The sequence below is a fragment of the Aotus nancymaae genome, unplaced genomic scaffold (assembly GCF_030222135.1).
Source record: "Aotus nancymaae isolate 86718 unplaced genomic scaffold, 86718_ANA_hifiasm-v0.15.2.pri h1tg000014l, whole genome shotgun sequence".
NCBI lineage: Eukaryota > Metazoa > Chordata > Mammalia > Primates > Aotidae > Aotus > Aotus nancymaae.
In genome coordinates this window covers 121,389,787-121,413,278 of record NW_026988425.1, presented here as the reverse complement: position 1 = coordinate 121,413,278, position 23,492 = coordinate 121,389,787, and the positions used below count along the sequence as shown (strand labels likewise).

The following is a 23,492-nucleotide window of genomic DNA, read 5'->3' as shown; positions in this document are numbered from 1 at the left end:
AAAAAGGCCACAGAGGAAACCGATTCTGCAGAGGAAGTCCTTGATCTCAGACTTCCAGCTTCCAGAGCTATGAGAAAATGAATTTCTGTTGTGGAAGCTGCCCGGCCTATAGCACTTTGTGATGGCAGCCATAGCAAACGAATACAGATGGGAGGATGGGTTTTTCCCAGGTACTTCATAGAGTGTGAGGTTCCTCAGAGATCATGAGAATGGGAGCCCAGGCTGCCCCATGGGAAGGAACCACGAGGGCTCAGAAGAGGCTAGGTGCTGGGTGCTGGGTGCTGGGTGATGGGTGATAGACTCCATCATGAAGAACACTCCTGTGCACCAGGAACCCTCTCAAGTGAATGGCCCAGCCCTGATAGGAGCAGGGTGCACGGAGCTTTTCAGGATGCTAGCCGGCCATGAGGGCATTCTGGGGAAGCAGAGCTTTCTGCAGCATGATCTGCTCGCAGCCCTTCCAGCACTTCTAATCTTCCCTCCTCCCTCCCCAGGAGTCACGCTCACATCTAGCTCCCCTGGTGGAACAATAGTGCCACTGTGAGAGGAGGCACTGCCCTCACTGGCCCAGACACCTGTGCTGGCCACACCGGCAGACAACCGTGGGCTCCCTGGACGCTGCCCTCTGCCCGGCTGAAGGCCAGGAGGGAGATGGCTCACATCTGTGGTGCCTTACCAGTGTTACCTCAGCCAGTCCTTCCAGACGTCAGAGAGTATAATTCCCTTTTTCACAGACTAGGATACCGAGAATCCGGGAGGCGAGGGGTTTTCTCAAAGCCACACAGCTGGTTAGAAATAGAATCTCAGGGGGCCAGGCCCCGTGACTCATGCCTGTAATCCCAGCACTTTGGGAGGCCAAGGTGGGCAGATCACCTGAGGTCAAGAGTTCAAGACCAGCCTGACCAACATGGAGAAACCCTGTCTCTACTAAAAATACAAAATTAGCTGGGGGTGGTGGCGTATGCCTGTAATCCCAGCTACCTGCGAGGCTGAGGCAGGAGAATCGCTTGAACCTGGGAGGTGGAGGTTGTGGTGAGCTGAGATCGCACCATTGCACTCCAGCCTGGGCAACAAGAGCGAAATTCTGTCTCAAAAAAAAAGAAGTAGAGCCCTACTAAAGACCTCTCAGCATTCCATACACAAGGCTGTCCCTCCTCAAGAAGCAAGATCAACACAGGGGTGTCTGCCCAGGGACCTCACACCTGCCCCCGGCTCCTGGGGAAGGTGACATTACTCGACCCTCCCTGGGAGCAGTTCCAGTGAGCAAGAGTTTGGTCCATGCAATCCCTTCTTCGGTCAGCAGCAATTATCCTGGGCTAGGGAGGACCTTATGGAATCCCAGACCTCAGCCCGTCCTTTGAGAAGCAGGAAAACCTGAGTCTGGGAATATTCTGCACTTTCCTTAAAATCACACAGTAGTAATGAGAGCGAACTAGCAGGGTCTCTGACCCCCGGGGCTCGAAGCCTCTCCCATGCTCTAAAAAGTTCCCTCCCTCCAGGAGGCATTGCTCATTCCACAAAGAGAGGCCCGCCCATGTCAGGGGAAGAGCAGGAGGTACTGGCAATGAGCAAGGAGGAGCTGAACGATACGATTTGTCAGGTGACTCCACAATCTGAGGAAAAATAAGCTTGCAAACACACACAAGTAAAACGAAAGTGAAGAACAGATCAGTAAGCTGGATCCACGGCTGATGCGAGGGATGGATAATGGATAGATGTGATGGAGCAAGTAGAATAAAACATTTATGGTAGAATCTAGGTAGTGGGTTTCTGGGATGTTACATGTAAAAATCAAGAAGCCTTGTTTTTTTTTCTTTTTTGGAGTCAGAGTCTTGCTCTTCCGCCCAGGCTGGAGTGCAGTGGCATGATCTCAGCTCACTGCAACTTCTGCCTCCCGGGTTCAAGCGATTCTCTTGCTTCAGCCTCCCAAGTAACTGGGGTTACAAGTGCCATGCCTGGCTAATTTTTGTATTTTTAGTAGAGATGGGGTTTCACCATGTTGGCCAGGCTGGTCTTGAACTCCTGACCTCGGGTGATCCACCTGCCACGGCCTCCCAAGGTGCTTGGATTATGGGTGAGAGCCACCACGCCCAGGCTCAAGAAGCCTTCTTTCTCCTATTTCATCATTTTTTCCCTTCCCCTCTTACCTTCCTTTTCCCTACATTCTTTCAACCAGCTTGTATTGAGTAGCTGTTATATGTTAGGCACTGTGCATCCAGAGAGAAATAAAATACTATCTCTGCCTTCGGCTCACAGTGTAGAAGCGGGGAGCCATGCACAAAATAATTATAAAATTGGGCAAGCACAGTGACAAGACAAAGCTTCTGAAATGATCCATGTGGTAGTGCCGAAAAATGCCCCTCAAAAATGGGGAATCACTCTTTGGTTAATTAAGTTTGATTTGAGAAATGTTACAAATTATATTGGAAGTTATTAATGAACGTAAGCAATGCAAAGGCTCTGAGAAGTCCTGCAGCAAAAAAATCTAGCAGTTTAGGCTGGGCGCAATGGCTCACACCTTTAATCCCTGCACTTTTGGGGGCTGTGATGGGAGGACTGACAGCCTAGGAGTTTCAGACCAGCCTGGTCAACATACTGAGACCCTGTCTTTAAAAAAATAAAATAACTCAATGTCATGACTTGCACCTGTGGTCCCAGCAACTTAGGAGGTCGAGGCAGGATTGCTTGAGCCCAGGAAGTCAAGGCTGCAGTGAATTATTATCTGGCCACTGCACTCTAGCATGGGTGACAAAGTCAGACCCTCTCTCAAGAAAACAAACAAAACACTTGTTTAACTCAGCATTTCCCAAATTTATGAGCCAGCACAACCCTTTCATGAACAACCTCTGAGCATGCTTGGGAACCGCTGCAATAGCTGTGGTCTGTGGAAAGAATACAGGCGGAGCTTGGAGGGAGAAGACTGCCCTGCCAGGGGGAATTAAGGATTTTCCCAAGAAAGTGGTTTCCAAACTAAGAAAAGAGCAAGAGATTCTCCAGGGAGACGACGTGGGGAAATGGTGTAGGTGTCCCTAAAAAGGACTCCCAGGCAGTAAGCAGCACATGTTAAAAATATGGAAAAGCAGGAGTTTGGCTTGTTTGGAGAATTGCAACTAAGTAGTCTAGTTGGAGTTGAGGGTTTGGGTAGGAGATGAGTGAAAGATGAAAGCAGTGGCTGGATCCTTTAGGGCCTAGGATGCTATATTCCACAATTCAAAGAATTCAGTTTCAATGTAAATATAAAATAATATTTGTTGAGCACCTACTATGTACCAGGATCTGTGCCTGGTACTGGGGAAGTGTTGATTTGTAAGACATGTGCTCTGCCTTCGCTGCTTACAATCTAGCAGGGAATGTAGACAAGAAAACCGGGACATGGAGTGCCAAGTGCTGTAGGGAGGTCAAGATGGGATTAAACATGTCCACGGGCTTTAAAAACAAGAAGCTGGGCGTGGTGGCTCACGCCTGTAATCCCAACACTTTGGGAGGCCAAGGCCAGCGGATTACCTGAGGTCAGGAGTGCAAGACCAGTCTGGCCAACATGGTGAAACCCCGTCTCCACTAAAAATACAAAAATTAGCCAGGTGTAGTGGCACACACGTGTGGTCCCAGCTACTCGGGAGGCTGAGGCAGGAGAATTGCTTGAACCCGGGAGGCAGAAGTTGCGGTGAGCCGAGATCACAGCACGGCACTCCAGCCTGGGCAACAAGAGTGAGACTCAAACAAACACACAAACAAAACCAAGAAGGGTGCCATGATCCTGGCCACGGCTGTTTTGGTGAATTATTAGAGGTAAGAGAAGGGCAGAGGAATGAAAAGGAGATACGGAAATGCAGAGAAAGACAATAGATGGCTCCTTCGAGCAATCTGGCTGAGAGCGGGTGAGAAAGAGGGTGGTCACTGCAGGGAAGTGTGGGTCAAGGGGTTGCTTTGTTCGATGGATGGGAGAGACTTTTCTATCTCCTCCTTTGTTCTCCGCAGATGATCTCACTACTTCTTTTTATATATTTTTTACTGTTGAAGGGGGAAAAAAGAAAAGGTGCCCTCAGATGGGACCTTGGCTTTAACTCCTCACCGCCAAAGGAGAAGATGGGCGTATGAAAGGGCAGCTGTAGAAAGTTAGAGGTTACAGACCGAGGTTTGAGTGGGGTAAATGATAGTAAGGTCCTCGCTGAGAAGGTGGAAGCAGGTGGGATTTGATGCTCCAGCGGAGGGACCAGCGTTGGCCGGGAAGGTGGGACGCCCTCCACTGCTACAGGGAGCTGGGGGGAAGACCTGGTGGTGAGGACACTGTCTTTAAAGACTTGACGGTGGAGAGTTAATGCAAATTTCCATCTGACGGCACTTAGTTTTTTCTTTTTTTGAGGGGTGGGGGCGGGTCAAGTACAACTTTATGAAGAAAGGAAGGATAAACTTATTGAGGAAGGTTATCTGGCAGTGTTGAAGGCCCCCCTGAGGCTGGGACACCCACCTGTACACACACGTGACTTCTCTAGCACAACCTAGCAGCTGAGGTATGGCTCCAGCAAGAGAATACAGCTGGCTTCATACAGGGTTAGGGTTTGCTGAGTCAATGGGATGGAAGGAAGGGCAAAAGGTGGGAGCAGTCGCTTGTGCCGGGAATCCCAGCAACTTGGGAGGCTGAGGCGGGAGGTTCACTTGAGTCCAGGCGTTTGAGACTAGCCTGGGCAACATAGCAAGACTCCTTCTCTACAAAAAATAAAATTAGCTGGGTGTGGTGGTGTGTGCCTATAGTCCCAGCTACTCAGGAGGCTGAGGTAGGAGGACTGTTTAAGCCTGGGAGGTTGGGGCTGCAGTGAGTCACTCAGGCTGGGCAACAGTGAGACCATCTCAAAACAAATAAATGAATAGGTCGGGCACAGCGGCTCATCCCTGTAATCCCAGCACTTTGGGAGATCGAGGTGAGCAGATCATAAGGTCAGGAGTTTGAGACCAGCCTGGCCAACGTGGTGAAACCTCCATCTCTACTAAAAATATAAAAATTAGCCAGGCATGGTGGCAGACACCTATAATCCCAGCTACTTGGAAGGCTGAGGCAGGAGAATTGCTTGAACCTGAAAAGTGGAGGTTGCAGTGAGCTGAGATGGCACCACTGCACTCCAGCCTGGGTGACAGAGTGATACTCTGTCTCAAAAAAAAAAAAAAATATATATATATATATATATAAATGAATAAATAAATATTGCAAAAATGTGGTTTAAGTAACCTTGGAATTAAAGATGAGGAGGAGTCAGAGGCAGTGAAGATTGGAGAACAGGTGGGTGGGAATAACTGAGCAGGCTAATTGGATGGTTGAGAGGTTGCTACCTGAGTAGTGATTTGGGAGGTGGCTCGGGGCATGGCCAGGAGAGTGAGTGGCTGAGGTGACATGGAGGAGAAAGTCATGGGGTGGAGGGGAGATGGCTGAGAGGCCACAGGTAGGATGGGGATGACCTAGGATGGCAGTAGAAGAGGGCGAAGTAGAAGATGGGGAACAAGTATCCACCTCTCCGCAGAAAAGGGCAGAGATGGCGCCTCCAAAGCCCAGTTTGCTGATGGTCTATAGGCCCGAGAAGTCCGCTAGATTTGCAACTGGGCCGGTAGTTTCTTAACTTTTTGACATTTAATTTCAAATTTATAGAAAAGCTGCAAGTTTGGTACAAAGAATTCCCACATGCCTTTCACCTAGATGTTAACACTTCACATTTGCTCTTTCATTCCCTCAATATGCACAAGCATACTTTTTTCTAAACTATTTTAGCGTAAAGTTGCAGACATGATGCCCTTCTACTCCTAAGTGCTTCAGGGTGGACTTCCTAAAAACAGGGACATTCTCTTTACTTTGATCTGAATGCTGCTGTTCCCCTAAATTCATACACTGAAACCCAACCCCCAAAGAGATAGTATTAGGCGGGGTTTTGGGATTAGTGTCTTTATAATAGAGCCCTGAGAGCTGCCTTGCGCCTTCCACCACGCAAGGACACAGCAAAAAGATGCCATCTATGTGAAAGTGACCTTCACCAGACACCAACACTGCTGGTGTCTTGATTTTGAACTTCCCAGCCTCCAGAACAGTGAGAAATAAATTTCTGTTGTTCAGAAGCCACCCAGTCTATAGTATTTGGTTATTGCAGCCTGAATGAAGTAAGATTCTCTTAATTAATCCCGGTACAATGATCAAAACTATGAATTGACCATCGATACCCTTGGATCGTCTATATAATTTAATTAAGTATTGCTAACCGTAAGGGGCCAGTTTTTACGGATTACTTTCCACCCTGCTTCTTTTCCCTTCCCCCTTTATTCCTCTTCTCTTCCAGGCCTTTGAGAAACGGGAAACAGATTGGGAGAAAGGAGCTAACACTTTCCTGTTTGTTTTGAACGTTCTACTTTCAAATGATCGCAAATTCACAGGGAGCTTTAAAAGAAGCAATGTATCTTTTATGTCAAAATTTTGGGTTTGGAATTTAACATCTCATTGAGATACTTTAAACCCATATTTTTCTTAGGCTATTTTCATGATTTGGCATCCATTTAGCAAATACTTATGAAGCACTATCTTATGCCAGGCACTTTTTACAAACTGGTGATATAGTGAGCAGTTAAACCTCTGCCTCAAACTCTACCAAACTGGAATTTCTGCCGGGTGGAGTAAACCAGTTCTCTTTAACAAACCTGCGAGTTACCCAGGTAGTACTGTGCTTGTTTCTTTTACCATCTTAACGGTTTTTAAGGGTACAGTTCAGTAGTGTCAAGAATATTCACACTGTTGTGCAACAGATCTCCAGAACTTTTTCATCTTGCAAAACTGAGAGTCTGTACCCATTAAGTGATATCTTTTTATTTTCCCCTCTCCCCAGACCCCATAATCACCATTCTACTTTCTGTTTCTATGATTTTTTTTTTTTTTTTTTTTTTTTGAGATGGAGTTTTGCTCTGTCACCCAGGCTGGAGTGCAGTGGCATGATCTTGGTTCACTGCAACCTCCACTTATTGGGTTCAAGCAATTCTCCTGCCTCAGCCTCCATAGTAGCTGGGATGACAGGCATCTGCCACCACATCTGGCTAATTTTTGTATTTTTAGTAGAGAGGGGATTTTGCCATGTTGGCCAGGCTGGTCTCAAACTCCTAACCTCAGGTGATCCACCCACTTCGGCCTCCCAAAGTGCTGGGATTACAGGGGTAAGCCACCATGCCCTGTGTGTTTCTATGAATTTGATGAGATACCTCACATAAATAGAATCACATACATTAGTATTTGTCTTTTGGTAACTGGCTTATTTCACTTTTGCATAATGCCCCCAAGGTTCATCCATGTTGTAGCATGTGTCAGAACTTCCTTCCTTTTAACACTGGGTAATACCGTATAATATGTATGTCCCACATTTTATCCATTCACTCACTGAGGGACGTCTGTATTGCTTCTACCTTTTGGTTACTGTAAACAGTACTGCTGTGAACACAGATACACAAATATCTCTTTGAGATGTTGCTGTCAATTCTTTTAGATACATACCCAGTAATGGGGACTGCTGGAAGGAAATAACACTTTCATGTGCTTCTGAGTTTGGCTCTTTATACGTTACCTTGGTTATTGTCTAAGCAGTGCGCCCTTAATCCCAAGCAACTGGAGCTCTTGGGCTAGGTGGGTACCTTATTGGTTCTCCTCTGCCCAGAGTCCAAGGAACCCAGAGGATGTGCTCACAGGCCTTCCTTTAAATCGTGCTGTAGGTTCCGACTTAACCATCCTCAAATTTGCTTTCAGGGCCCAGGTAGGCCTTTGCCTAGGTCCACCCTCCTTAGAGTGGACCTGCTAGTATGTACAGCCCTAGACCCAAAGGGTGGCTACGGGGTAGCTTTGTGGGGGGGTCATGGTGTGGATCTTCGGTTGGGTGTCCGCATGCAGGCATATGAAGCCTGAGACCTCACACTGCAAGACTGAGTTGGGAATGGTGAGGGGCGTCCATTTGTACTTTTTCTTTGGACTCCTGTAAATATTAGTAGCTATAATGTTGTTAGATAAACAAGTACTATTGACAAGTTTTGAAGAACATTTAGTTCCATTACTGTACACCTGTTTTTAACCGGCTGTATTTTCTAGAATCAGTGTATCACTAGCTTCTCAGTGTATAGCGTCTCGTGGGTGAACCAGACGGGTAAGATCTGCCGCTTAGTTAAGGAAGCCTGCACCAGGGTGAAAAAACTGTTGTGGTTAATCTGAATGAATCTAGTCTTCTCTTCTTTTACATATGTAATATTTATTCATGCAAATGGAAAACACCAATGATACATTCGTGCAAAAAGGGGAGACCAGAATCTTGAAGCATCAATGCTGGTGGGTAGACACACAGGCAATTCAGCAAGTATGTCTGGGAAATGGGGGCTCCGAGAGGCTAATGAGCTTGTTCTAGCTACCCAGACCCACAGACTCATGGCTGAATTCCAGCAGTCCCAGAAGCAGCCAGGGAGATTTTGTGGGGAGATGAGGCAAAGTCACCTGTTTCCTTGGCAAGGTAAAAGATTCCTTTCAGGAATCATCTTGGTCCTCAAACTGCCATGTTTTAGTTAAATATCACAACTCAGTATTGGGACAGAAATGGAGAAGGAAAAAAATGCTGAAGGGTCACAAGCAAAGAGCAGGTCTAGACAAGCTGAGAGGCACCATTCTCCTCCAATAGTTATTTCTTCCAGAACTGGCCATGTAGACCCATTCTACCCCCGAGGGCTGGGAGTCGAGTCAGGATCCAGACTGAATGCTCCCTGATCTTAGCATTCCTTCACTTGCACCTCAATTCCCACAGGCACCTCAAATTTGGTGAGTCCAAATCTGAAGGGCTCACCATCACCCCATCATCCTTTTCCTGTGCTCCCTGTGTTCGTCAACTAGCAGGATTAACTCCCCGCCCCCCAACCCGTCATTCAAGCCCAAACATTCCTTAACAACTCCCACCCCCATCCCTCAAATCCGGACATTTGGGCTTCCTAAATCTCTACCTCCTAATCTCTTTCACATGCAGTCCGCTCCTTTCTGTCCCCGTTGCCACGGTTGGCCACCACCACCTATCTCGGGGACAACTTAGTCTCCTAAGGGGTCCTTCTTGCGGTCCTCCCCACCTGGCGCATCTCTTTTGAACGGTTTCTGCGGAACTCGCCTGCCCGATATCGCATTCTACAATACAACACAGTCACTCACGCCCTTCCCCTTCAGAGGTTCCCCACTGCCCCCAACGTGAGACAGACTTGCAAACCCCGCCTTCCTCCCCCCACCGAGCACTTCGCCTTCCCAGCTGGTCAGAGGCTCTCTTGCTCGCTCGTTGCTCTCAGGCCCTTTGCACAAGGGGCTCCCTGAACCCCAAATAGAATCGCGGCCCCACCCTCTGTCGGTCTTCGCTCTACGGTCAGTTGTTCATTTAACGAATATTCCCTATTACCAGGCTAAGCGCTAAACGCTGGGGTTACACAAGGGGAGCGCAATAAAAAAAGCAAAACAAACATCAAGCAAAACCCACAACCCCCAGAAGCCCACTAAGCCCCTTAGCCACAGGGGTTCCTGTCCCCTGGCACACTGTGGAGTATGAAACCCGCCTCTGCCTTCCAGGCTTTTCCAAAGCCAAGACATGCGGCACCCCTAGTTGTGAGTCCCCCGGCTCTGACTACTCCCGCAACTGGAGTAGGTCCCACTGCGCGTGCTCATCCGCGGCCCCGAGCACGGGTTCGGAACCGCAGCGCCCCCCTCCGACTGTGAGCGGGGACGTCCTGGAACTCCGCACGCTTCCCGGCACCCGTCAGTCTTCCAGGTGCTCCCCGCCCGCGGCGCCCGGACGGCGGAAGTGAGTCGCGGGGGCGGGACTTGTCACGGGTAGCGGAAGTGTGGCGGCGTCAGGTTGAGCGGGCTTTTCGGAAGTTTGTGGAGGAGGTGAGGCTGGGGTGACTGCAGATCTGCGCGCGAGTTGCTTGGGCTGTGGGTTCGGTCCCTGGGAGGAAGCTGTTCTTCGGGGGAAAGGAGGCTCGTGTCCTGACGTGGCGTTCTGGTATTTTCTGTGGCCTAGAAAGCAGACTGGCTCCGCTGTCTCCCGCCGTCCGCCTCCGCTTTAGCAGTTCCCTCCGAGGGGCGAGCCTCGGTCGGAGCCTCTCCTGTTAAATTCTTTCCCCTTGGCCAAGGTGCAGCTCTGGCTTCTGAGAAATTTTCCTTAATCTTGCTTGGCGTTTGTTGCCGGGTCACGGTCTCCATCACCAGCTGCTTCGTGTTATCGTTTCTGTATTTGCTTTCGCGGCTCGCGCGCTGAAGAACCCGGAAGGGAACTCCAGCGTTTCCCGCCGCCCGGACCCTACCTTTCTCGGATCTTGACTTCAGATCTCTGATGCTCTCCGCATCTCTTGAGAAGGAATCTACTTTGCGCTCAGGGAATTCACAGCCACCCGTCTCTGGTCTTACCTCTGGTTTTAGGATGATTTTAGCACATGTGCCTAGGTTGGCTTACACCCATTCCCCTCCGAAGCTGCCTGCCTGCCCCTTCTAGCTGGACACCTTGTTAGGTTGGTGTGTCCTGTTTGCATCCAATTGGCATCTTGGAGTCTGGAGCTGGACAGAGTTGGCCTTCACTTCTCTCTCTGCCACTTGCTGGTCGTCTAATCTTCGGGAAATTCCTTAATCTCTGAATCCCAAAAGTTGTTCATCTAAAATGGGGCGAATAGTACACCTACCTAATATGTGTTGTTGTGAGGATCATGTTAATGGATGTAAAAGCGCTGGGTCCAGTGTCTTCCCTATTGTAGGGGTTTAATAATTTGTTAGTTACCTAGTTTGAGCAAGATAGTGTGCCAAGTGCTGGAGATAACAGTGATAAAACCAGCTACGGCCCCTGCCCCTACAGAGCTTTAGTCTAGTGGGAAATACATTTGTTAATCTGATAATTACACATGTAACATTAAAAACTGGTGACAGTATGTAAGAGAGTTTACTGGTGCCATGAGCGGATGTAATAGGGGACTGTTTAACCTAGACTGACTTTTTGAGATGTGGATTGAGCTGAGATCTGAAGGAATTGTAGGAATTAGTAACAAAAGATTGGGGGGCAGTGGATGGAAGGAGGAGTATTTATCTGAGTTCCAGATGGAAACATGTGGAAGGGCCTGTGGAAGAAAGAACTTGTCGATTTGAAAGACTGAAAGTAATTCCCTATGGCTGGAACAGAGTGATGAAGGGGAGTTAGGCATGGGTCAGATCTTGCAGGACTTACTTTATCCTTACTTACGGATTTTGGACTGATGAGAAAACAATGGAAAGCTACTCTGAAGAGCTTTCGGATGAGGATGGCGTGGAGGGAAGATAAGTCACATAATGAGGTTTGTGTTTCAAAAACATCACTTTAGTTGATACATGGAGGGGGACAAGTTATGAGTGATTGCCATAGTTCAGGTGAGAGATGGTGGTGGCTTGGAGTAATGTGTCAGTAGTGGAGTCGGAGAAAAGTAGACCGGTTTGGGAGTTACTTAGTAGGTAACATTGACAGGACTTGGTCATGGATGTGGTGAAGGATGAAGCCAAAGTTGTTAAGAATGTCACTCAGGTTTCTGGTTTGAGCAGCTGAACAGATGATGGAGATGGAGAAACACAGGAAGAGGAGGGGCAGATTTTCTTTCTACTAGTCTGTATTTCCCCCTTCTGTTTTCATAGCTCCTCACTGAATTCTGTCTGTTTCATGTGCCTGCATTTCATCCCATCTTTTCTGTTCTCCAGTCACCACCCTAGTACAGGTCTTTATCATTTCCACTAAAATAGCTTCCAAATGGTCTCTTCGCCTTTGCTGTTTCTCCTTACCTTCTCCCCACTTTAATCTGCACAAAGATGCTAGGTTCTGTCACTTTCAATCTTGTGAGATTGTCTTTTGCTTGGAATTTTTTGATGGTTCTCAGTGATTTACGAAATAGAATCCGAATTCCTTAAACTGTTTACTCCCAGCCTATCTTTCCAGCCTTCCTACTCACTATTTTCCTACTTGAATTCTACCTCAGCCATTCTACTCATTTTTTCCAAATAAATTTCTCATTTCCCATATGAATGCCTTTGTTCATCATACCCTTCTCACTAATGTATACAGTCTGGTTGTCTTGACTATCTAAATTTAATCTCTAAGCTCCATTTCAAGCTTTCCTCTGCTGGGAAGCCTTGACCTTTAAGAACACAATTATATCTTTCACCTTGTTAATTTCTCACCTTTTCTTTTTTTTTTTTTTAAGAGACAGGGTCTTACCTTGTTGCCTAGGCTGGGGTACAGTGACATGATCACAGCTCACTGCAGCCTCACACTCTTGGGCTCTCCTTCTCACTTGTTTTTATACCATTTAATTGGCACATAGCATTTCTAGTGCTGTTGGTTTATTCATTTATTTGTCAAATACTTTATTACATGCTTATGATAATATATTACATACTTGATATGCTGTTAATTGGCAGCTGGGTTCTAGCTATACTCAGTAGATGATAACAAGTGTGGGCAAAAATTATGAAACCACTTGATTAGAATACAGTTTCCTAATAAGGCAATTTCAGGGAATTTTTAAGATTATTTTGGTTAGGTTAAGATTCACCATCTTAACACTGAGCTGAAGAAGAAGAAGAAAAAAAAAAAGAATCACCTACCAAAGATAGTCCTAAGTTTGTTGAGCACCCATTGTATAATAGGTATGAAATATTCAGTTAACAGGGAAGGAAAAAAAATCAGGTTTGTCTATTTCTGGAATCTTCACCCACCTCTGACGTTTTTCCCTTATAGTTCTGTGATATGAGCAATAATGGACCAGAAGATTTTATCTCTAGCAGCAGAAAAAACAACAGACAAGCTGCAGGAATTTCTTCAGACCCTGAAAGAAGATGACGTGAGTATCAGGAAGCATATTCTGCTAAAAGTGAATGTCAGGCTTGATGACAAATTCAAAGGACATGTGAGAAAGAAAAATTATGTTGCGTCTTCGTCTACTCCCCATTCTCCGTAGGAGACAAGGGTTTATTTAATAATAATTTATAGATGTAAAGAAATATGGGTGAGGGAATAAGAGAAATGGACAACGTGAGGGCATTTGTGACCAAATTTAAATCTGAAATAGCCTTAGAATGCTTTTACAACTGTATATACTTTTATGGTCCTTAGAACAATCCTATTTGAAGATAATATCTAGACTATAGTTATTGATTGAGACATTAGTTTTGCATTTTGATGCTTTTCTATATTTTTCCTTAAAGAAATTAAGTTTATGAGCAGCAAATTATTTTGAAATTATTAGTAAAAATTAGGGCCTCTGTTTTCACTGTAAGTATATGATTATCAAATGGGATAGTAATTGCCTTATATGTGAAGCTGTTTATTTTTCCTAATCTTTTCGCTCAGCTGATATACTGCTGCTTTTTCCATGATAAGTGATCTCATCCTATCCAGATCGCTGCCTGGAAAAGCATCCCTCTTCAAGATATATGTATAAACAAGTAAAGACATTGAGTATCATGGGATTTCCTTTTCTTCTCTTTTTCTGTCAGTTGATGAGTATTATGTTTTTAAGGAATTTTTTTTTCTTTTTTTGAGACAAGGTTTTACTCTGTTGCCCAGGCTAGAGTACAGTGGCACAATCTCAGTTCCCTGCAACCTCCGCCTCCTGGGTTCAAATGATTCTCCTGTCTCAGTCTCCCTAGTAGCTGGGATTACAGGCACAACCACTGTGCCTGGCTAGGTTTTATATTTTTAGTAGAGATGGGGTTTTGCCCTGTTGGCCAGGCTGGTCTGGAACTCCTGACCTCAGGTGATCTACCAGCCTTGGCCTCCCAAAGTGCTGGGATTATAGGCTTGAGCCACTGTGCCCAGCCTGTTAAGGGAATTTTTATGTGTTAGTGTTGCAATTATTGAAACAAAGTGCATCTTAGTCTGTGTTATCTGACAGACTAACTAGGAATTGATGTAGGCTTGCTCTTTGATATTGTTTTTCTTTGAAATTATCCAGGATTGCCTTTATATCTGCTATTTATTTATTTATTACTGCATCTTATGTGTACAGATACAGCTATTTTTTGAGCTGGCTTATTGCATGAGTAGTAACTTGAATCATTCTATAGACAAGATCTGGTTAAAACCAATATTTAAATTATTTATTTAAAGTTTCATGCCTCAAATTGAAGGCATGAATACTGTCAAATTGAAGGCAGTGTTTTAGATGTATTCTGATTCTAGGATAGAGTAATGCTAATATTTCTTTCATTTTTCCATTAATGCAAAATCAGCTTTTTGGCAGTAACATCATATTGTGGTCTCATTGCTCTTATATTTACTTTTGTATATGTTGATATTAAGCTAAATTTCCTTTATCTCTGAAATCCTGTAGTTTTTAGAACCCCTGTTTTTTTTATTTTTGAGACAGTTTCACTCTTGTTACCCAGGCTGGAGTGCAATGGCGTGATCTCGGCTCACCGCAACCTCTGCCTCCTGGGTTCAGGCAATTCTCCTGCCTCAACCTCCTGAGTAGCTGAGATTACAGGCATGCGCCACCATGCCCAGCTAATTTTTTGTATTTTTAGTAGAGACGGGGAGAACCCCTGTTAAAAACTATACATGGGCCAGGCATGGTGGCTCACACCTGTAATCCTGTCACTTTAGGAGCATTCCTTTAGGCCAGAAGTTCGAGATCGGCTTAGGCAACATAGCAAGACCTGGTTTCTAAAAACATCCACACAACGACAAACTATATATTTGTTAACTGTCATCTTTTTTATCTTGTTTTACTCCATCAAGTTCATTTTGTATGATTCTGTTGACCATATTAATCACCTTTTATCCTCTACAAATTTGTTAAGCATGTCAGTAATATATGCATGCAGTTCATTTAATAAAATGTTCCACAGAATATGAACTCAGAGTAAAAATTATAAAACACATAAGAAGTCCTGTGGCAAGAAAGACTGTCACAGAACCAGCAATGGGAAAATTAATATTCAAGGATTTAGAGCAATCTGAAAAAAAACTTTAAATATTTAACACAAATACTTATTACAGTATTTAACTTTATTTATTTGTTTAGAGAGAGGATCTCACTTTTGCCCACACTGGAGCGCAGTGGGACAATCTCAGCTTACTGCAGCCTCAACCTCCTGGGCTCAAGTGATCCTCCCACCTCAGCCTCCTGAGTAGCAGGGACTATGGACATGTGTCTGACTAATTTTTGTATTTTTAGCAGAGATGGGGTTTCGCCATGCTTTCCAGGCTGGACTTGAGCTCCTGAGCTCAAGCAATCCACCCACCTCAGCCTCCCACTTTGCTGGGATTATAGGCGTGAGTCACTCTGCCTGGCCTAGTATTTAACATATTTAAAGATGTAAATTAAGGCCATCCCTGGTGGCTCACGCCTGTAATCCCAGCACTTTGGGAGGCCAAGATGGGCGGATCACCTGAGGTCGGGAGTTCAAGACCAGCCTCACCAACATGGAGAAACCCTGTCTCTACTAAAAATACAATATTAGCCTAACGTGGTGGCGCATGCCTGTAATCTCAGCTACTTGGAAGACTGAGGCGGGAGAATTGCTTGAACCTGGGCAGAGGTTGTGGTGAGCCGAGATCGTGCCATTGCACTCCAGCCTGGGCAAACAGAGTGAGATTCCATCTCAAAAAAAAAAGAAAAAGAAAATATAAAACCATCTCTCTTTGTAGGTGGTATGATAGTATACCTGGAAAACCCTGGAGAATATGTGGTAAAACCATCTATAAACAAGAATTCATCAAGGTAGCAGAATATAATATGCAAAAATCAGTAGCATTCATACGTAATAACCAGTTAGAAGATACAGTTGGCCAGGCAGGATGGCTCACACCTATAATCCCAGCATTTTGGGAGGCTGAGGTGGGTGGATCACCTGAGGTCAGGAGTTCAAAACCAGCCTGCCCAACAAGGAGAAACCTTGTCTCTATTAAAAATATAAAAATTAGCCGGGCATGGTGGTGCATGCCTGTAATCCCAGCTACTCCGGAGGCTGAGGCAGGAGAATTGCTTGAATGCAGGAGGCAGAGGTTGCAGTGAGCCGAGATCGAGCCACTGCACTCCAGCCTGGTGACACAGCGAGACTCTGTCTCAAAAAAACAAAAACAAAAACTGTATGTTAGAAGAAAACATGGATGAATTTCTCTTTAAGCTCAGTGCAGTGAAAAGCTTTCTAAGTATTATACAAAATATAGATGCAATAAAAGATAAGTTAGTCTACATATAAGTTAAAAAGTTTTCATGGCCAGAGTCAAAAGACAAATGGCAAACTGGGAAAAAAATATTTGTAACGTATCACAGATAAAGGATTAATATTCCTAATTCTTAAATAACTCATGAGGAGGGGAAAGATAAAACATCATAATTAAAAAAGGCAAAAAACATGAGAATAATCATTAAAAGATATATAAAAATGGCCTTAAACATAAGAAAATATGCTCAACTTCACTCATAATAAGAGAAATGTAAATTAAAATGGAAGATACTATTTCTTGTCCAGTTGAGCCACTGGGGGAAAACAGGCACTCACTCATTCATTGCTGAAAAATGGTATGACCATGGTTAGAATTTGGTAATACCTAGCAAGACTACAGACACATTTTCCTTGAACCCAGTCATCCCACTTCTAGGAAATGTGCAAAATGTGTATATTCTTTTTATGTGAAAAAGAAGAGAAAACATATATATGTCTGGGTATCATTACAAAAAAGAAACAAAGAATACCCTAACGATACTGAAGGTGGGGAGAGGAGAAATAACTCATCTAAGTATTTGATTATCTACCCGAAGTCTTGGTATAGGAGTGGTGGGGAAAAATACAAATAAACCTTGAACTCTTTTTAGTAGGATTGTTTATTGTAGTGGTATGGGTGAAGCAATTTTGAAACTATTTTAGATGTAATAAACGTGTTGATATTCAGAGTCAGTGTTCTTTCAGTGGCAAAGGGACATGGAATTATGTGTATATATGTGCATACATTTCCTATTAAAATTTTTTTTTTTTTAATTAGCATGGCATGGTGGCACATGCTTGTAGTCCTAGTTAACTGGAGGGGTGCTGAGGCAGGAGAATTGCTTGAGCCCAGGAGTTTGCGGTTATAGTGAGCTATGACTGTGCCACTGCAGTCTAGCCAGGGATGCAAAGAAGACTCTGTCTCTAAGTAAATAAGGTAAGTAAATGAATACATGGGTAGAAAGGAGTTCTCTTGCTTACAGTGCAGGAATTGGAAAATCATTACTTTGCAACCGTCATGGTAAAAATTGAACCAGGCAAAAAATACCAATGGTTGCTAAATCCAGGAGGAATTTAAAAACATTGGTAAGATACAATTAATGAAGCTAAAAACCTTAGTCCAACTCTCCCCAGTAATTATTTCACTAACGTTCTCTTTACGTTCTAGCGTCCTACATTGTACTCAGCGTCCTACACCGCTCCCTTAGTTGTCATTTCCCCCGATTTCCTCCAATCTGCAGTAGTCTTTCCTTGTTCTCTGTTGATCACGATAGCCCTGAAAAATATTGATCAGTTGTTTTGCTGAATGTGTCTCAGTTAGGGCCTGTTTGGAAGTGTCTCGTGATTGGACCAAGGTCATGTATCCCTGGCATAAGGGCCATAGAAATGGTGCCATGTTCTTTTTAGTGTATTGAATCACTGGGATCTTGATGTCAATGTCATTCTTGGTGATACTGACTTCGATAACCTGGTAACAGTGGTTTCTGCTGGGCTTTTCCATTTTACATGGAGAAAATTAATGAGGAGCAAGATATTTGCATGGTCTTAAAGTGTCTCCCTACAAATGTCTTACTGGTGGCAAAGGGAGGGAGGAAAAGTAATTATAAAGTGAGGTCAGAATTAATATCACCAACGAGGGACAGGTGGACATTATGTGCTTCCTGATATGATACTCAGAGAATGACATGATATCACCTGTGTTGTTGCAAGACTGCATAAACTTGGCCGGGCGCGGTGGCTCACGCCTATACTCCCAGCACTTTGGGAGGCCGAGGCGGGTGGATCACGAGGTCAAGAGATCGAGACCATCCTGGTCAACATGTTGAAACCCCATCTCTACTAAAAATACAAAAATTAGCTGGGCATAGTGGCGTGCGCCTGTAGTCCCAGCTACTCGGGAGGCTGAGGTAGGAGAATTGCTTGAACCCAGGAGGTGGAGGTTGCGGTGAGCCGAGATCACACCATTGCACTCCAGCCTGGGTAACAAGAGCGAAATTCCATCTCAAAAAAAAAAACAAAACTGCATAAACTCAATCTAGGCACAAGGAAACATCACACAACACAAAATGAGGAATGTTTTATTTTTTTAAAAAAATCGAAATTTATTTGGGTTGTGCTGTTAACTTGGTAGTTCGTCTGCCAGTTAAAAATTTTGAAGCCTTCTGAGATAACAGGGATACTTAAATCTTACTTGCTCTAAGTTTTAAAATGTAGTAAAAAGCATAGCTGAGCATGGTGAAAAGGAAGACTGACGATCACATAAGTGGAAGGAGGAAGATGGAGAGTAGAGGACAGAGGTGATAGAGGAACATTAACATTCGTTGGGTACGTGTTGTGCGTTAGTCCCCCTGCAAGTTCTGCGTGGTATCTCAGTCCTTCAAGGTGGGGAAATGGACACACATAACAGATTGAATTACTTGCCTGAGGTTATATAGCTGGTAAATGGCATAGCTAGGATTTACATCCAGGGCTTCTGATTCTGGATCCAGCTTTTTCCCCCCTCCTATGCCACACTGCTTTTTGTTGAAACTGAACTGTTTCAAAAAGAGTCAACAACAGCTTCTCAGCCTTGGCAGTGCTCACACTTTGGCTTGGATAAATCTTTGTTGCGGTGGGCTGTCCAGTGCACTGCGGAATGTTTGGTAGCATCTCTTACCACTAGATTCCAGCAGCACCCTTCCCGTTGTGACAACCAGAAATGTTTCTAGACATTGCCCAGTGTCCCCTGCGGGACAAAAGTCACCACTGGTTGAGAACTGCTGCTCTAAGGGTTATGTCAAGGACCAAGTACTCTGTTGGAATGTATAGGCAAGAGTAGTCAGATGCTGCTTTATTATATATTTAATGGAGAGATGGACTCCAGCTAGAAACACCAGACTCATGTACTTGTGGAAGAGGTGAAGTTTATTGTTTTATTAGTCCTGGCTTCTGTGATACTTCTCTCTCTAGATTATGCTCCAGTGTTACTGATCTCACTTTCTCCGTTGTCTTTGCTGGCAGCTGTTTCTCTTTTTAATGATTGACTGTTGGTGTTCTCTTCTCTTTATCGTCATTCCTGGATGGTCTCATCTGTTTCCATTGATGCTCCACTTGGCGTATTTCATTGTCACCTACTTGGCACTTCCACTTGGATATCTCAGAGTAGTGGTTCTGAGCCCCACAGCAGACCTGAATCATAAACTGTGGGTAGAGCCTAGAAATTTGTTTTAGTAAGCTCTCAGGGTGATGTAGATGCTTCCTTAATCCCAAATTTTCACCACATAAATGGATGGTGCCACTATTCACTCAGCTAGCTGCTTAAGCCAGAAATCTGGGAGTCTTCCTCAGTTTCTTTTCCTTCATCACTACCCCCTACTTCGCTTCCAAACTGAGGAATTTCTATTCTTAGTTCTCAAATATTTATCTTGAATCTATCTACTTTTCTTCATCTCCTATATCAGTGTGCTAGGGCTACAAAGTACCACCAATTGCGTAGCTTAAATAGCATCAATTAAATGTTTCACGGTTCTGGAGACTGGAAGTCCAAGATGAAGGTGGTGTTGGGGTTGGTTCCTTTTGAGGGCTGTGAGAATTTGTTCTGTGTCTCTCGCCCGGCTTCTGTTGGTTGTGGTAACCTTTGGCATTCCTTGGCTTGTATCACCTGAGCTCTGCTTTCATCTTCACCTGGCATCCTCCCTGTTTATGTTCTATGTCCAGAGTTCCCCTTTTTTTAAGGGCATCAGTCATTGGACTAGTGACTGAATGGTCCATTCTGATGACCTCAGTTAATTACATCTACAAGAACCCAATTTCCAAATAAGGTCACATTCAGAACCACGGGGGGTTAGAACTTCAGCATATGAAATTTGGGGGTGTGGGGAGGACACAACTCATAGTGCCTCTGTTACTTTGGTCTAGGTCACTATCATCTCTCTCTTAAACACAGTAGCAGTCTACTAACAGGTATCCCCATTTCACAACCCCCATAACTCATTCTCCACACAGGAGCAAGGATGATATTTTAAAAATCTGTCATCTCACTTCCTTCTTTTCTCTTTAGTAACTTCGTTGCACTTAGACAAAAGCTGAACTTCCTACCGTGCGTGACCTGTAAGATTCTTCATAATCTGGTCCTTTCTGTTTCTCTTCAAACTCATCTTCTACTACTCTTTTCTTTACCCTTCTCCAGCCATATTGATCTTTTTTTTTATTTAAAACAAGTCTTTGGCCTCAAATATGTCAAGCTCTGCTTTTTCTTGGCCTTTGCACATGATCATACTTCTGTCTAGAATATCCTTCTCTACCTCCTTTGAATAATTAGCGCCTTCTTGCTGGGCACGGTGGCTCACCCCTGTAATCTCAGCACTTTGGGAGGCCAAGGCAGGTGGATCACCTGAGGTCAGGACCTGGCCAACGTGGTGAAACTCCATCTCTACTAACAATACAAAAAATTAGCAGGGCATGGTGGCACATGCCTGTAATCCCAGCTACTCAGGAGGCTGAGGCAGGAGAATCTTGTCCTCTAAGTCTCTACTTAAATGTCACCTACTTCAGAGAAGCGTCCCCTTACTGCCCTAGATGAAGTTTCTTTCCTTTCCTCACTTACTGTCTATCTCAGCCTCTTATTTGGTTCTTTTACAATTTTTTTTCTGATTTGCTTTTTCTGTCATCCTTTCCCCTCCTGCTCTATTGTAAACTCTGAGTCAAATTACTATGTCTGTCTTGTTCATCTTTATAGCATGCCTAAAGAAAATAATATGCTCAAGAAGTATTTGTTGGATTGAAGTATGTCCCCAACTATGCTACGTACTCCACAAATCTTTATAGAATGAGTATGAATAGGCTGGGTGCAGTGGCTCACACCTGTAATCTCAACACTTTGGGAGGCCAAGGTGGGTGGATCAGGAGGTCAGGAGTTCGAGACTAGCCTGGTCAGCATGGTGAAACCCCATCTCTACTAAAAATACAAAAATTAGCTGGGCGTGGTAACAGGTGCCTCTAATACCAGCTACTTTAGAGGCTGAGGCAAGAGAATGGCTTGAACCTGGAAGGCAGAGGTTGCAGTGAGCTGAGATCACGCCATTGCACTCCAACCTGGGCAACAAGAGCGAAACTCAGTCTCAAAAAAAAAAAAGAATGAGTATGAATAGATCTCAGTCTTGACAATCCAGGATCATATTAAGATGTATCCTGCTCTATCTAAAACTTACGGTGTTTGTAATCCTTGAATGATCTGAACCTGACAGAAGAGTATTTTTTCATATTGAGTGTTTAGGTCATTGGGTTAAAGAGTGTTGCCAGAGACTTACAGTTTTTCTTTCTTTCTTTGCAGTTGACTAATCTCCTTCAGAATCAAGCAGTGAAAGGAAAAGTTGCTGGAGCCCTCCTGAGAGCCATCTTCAAAGGTAATAATAATTAGTGTCACTTCTATCTATCTCCTGCATTCCTTGGTAGATTTGTTTAGTTTTGATACATTTCTTACTGTTTGAAGCCCCACTGGGACATTTTCCATGTTTTGAGGATTCCACAGAATCAACTATAGCAGCAGTTTCCTCACTAGTGGACTTAAATAATTTTACTGAAGGGAGTTGAAGTGGCTACCTGAGATTGTATTGCTGATTTTGGGGCCTGTAATTACAGAATGTGCTTTTCATAAAATCTGCATTGATTTACTTGTGCTTTTAAAATTGTGAAGAAGAGAACAGCAATGTTTAATACATAATCTGTGCTTAACAAGGAGCAAGTGACCTGTGGGGTTTAATGAAACGAGATATCTTAATGTGCCTTTATGTAGAGATTCTTCATGCCCAGTGACTGACATATTTGTTTTCCTGTCTTGAACAAGGGCTAGTTTAAGTTGTTGCAGATTGTGACTCACAGTGGTCTTAGAAATTCTGGTAGGATAAAATTGTACAAGACAGAAATTAAAAGTGTCTTTGGACTCTTAATTAGGTATGTTAACTTGGTTTATTTTTCTTCCCCCAAGTTAATTAGAGCTCTGCTGCAAGGGTACAAAAACACATCTTCCTATTCATGAAAGAATTTTGAAGATTGCTTGAGTCAACCTGTATGGAAACTTGCTAAATATTTTCTAGAAATATCAGAGAAAAGGAAATAATGAAAGAGCAATAGCAGCTGCCTATGTACACTACTAAGTGGAAGAGCAATTCTGTGGCTTTTAGTATATTCAGAGTTGTGTATCCATTACCACAATTTCATTACCCCTAAAAGAAAGTTTGCATCTCTTAAGATGTCAGCCCTTCAAACACCTAGTTTATTCCAGTCCTAAGAAACCATGAATCTACTTTTTATCTCTACGGATTTGTCTATTCTGGACATTTCATGTAGTGGAATCGTCTTATATATGGTCCTTTGTGACCGACTTCTTTCATTTAACATGATGTTACAAAAGTTTCTCTATGTTGAAATATATATCAGTACTTTGTTTATTTTACTGCTGATGTCTAGGCTGTGTATTTTGTTATAGCTTATGCTTTTGCTGTCATATCTCAGAAAACATTACTTAATTCAATGTCGCAAAGATTTATACCTATCTTTTCTTCTAAAAGTTTTCTAAGGCCAGGTGCAGTGGCTCTTGCTTGTAATCTTAGCACTTTAGGAGGCTGAGGTGGGAGGATTGCTTGAGCCTAGGTGGAGTTTGAGAGCAGCCTGGGCAGCAGGCCCCGTCTCTACAAAAAATTAAAAAAATTAGCTGGGCATTGTCGCACGGGCTTGTGGCCCTAGCTACTCAGAAGGCTGAAGCGGAAGGATCGCTTGAGCCAGAAAGCTTGAGGCTGTAGCAACTGAGTGAGACACTGTCTCAAAAAAAAAAAAAAAAAAGCAAAAGTAAAAATTTTACAGATTTACCTCATACTTATAGTCATTTGATCCATTTTGAGTTAGTTTTTGTATTTGGTATGAGGTAGGGGTCCAACTTCATTCCTTCCCCATTTGGCACCCTTATCAAAAACCAGTTGTGGATAAATGAGAAGGTTTATATCTGGGCTTTTGGTATTGTTCCTTTGATCTGTACGTCTTTCCTTATTTCAGTGCCACGCAGTCTTGATTGCTATAGCTTTGTATTAAGTTTTGCAGTCAGGAAGTGTGAATTCTTCAAACTTGTTTTTATCTTTCGGAATTGTTTTGGCTATTGTAGGTCTTTTATATTTTCTTATAAATTTTAAGATACGCTTGTCGATTTCTGCAAAAAGGAGGCTGGGGTTTTGGTAGGGATTGTGTTGAATCTATACATGAATTTGAGAAGTGT

At 43.9% G+C, this 23,492-nt stretch overlaps 1 protein-coding gene across 5 annotated transcripts in view; it reads left to right on the top strand.

The window, feature by feature from the left end:
* The first annotated feature begins 9,836 nt into the window (after positions 1–9,836).
* Positions 9,837–23,492, top strand: part of FANCI (FA complementation group I) — a 72,311-nt gene continuing 58,655 nt past the window's right edge. For 2 of the 5 annotated variants that reach the window (XM_012463867.3, XM_012463863.3), the window contains exons 1-3: positions 9,837–9,913; positions 12,774–12,876; positions 21,558–21,630. In XM_012463867.3, coding sequence (XP_012319290.2) covers positions 12,793–12,876; positions 21,558–21,630 — 157 coding nt within the window. In that variant the 5' untranslated portion in view covers positions 9,837–9,913; positions 12,774–12,792. The other 3 variants (XM_012463866.3, XM_012463864.3, XM_012463865.3) reach the window with 3 other exon arrangements.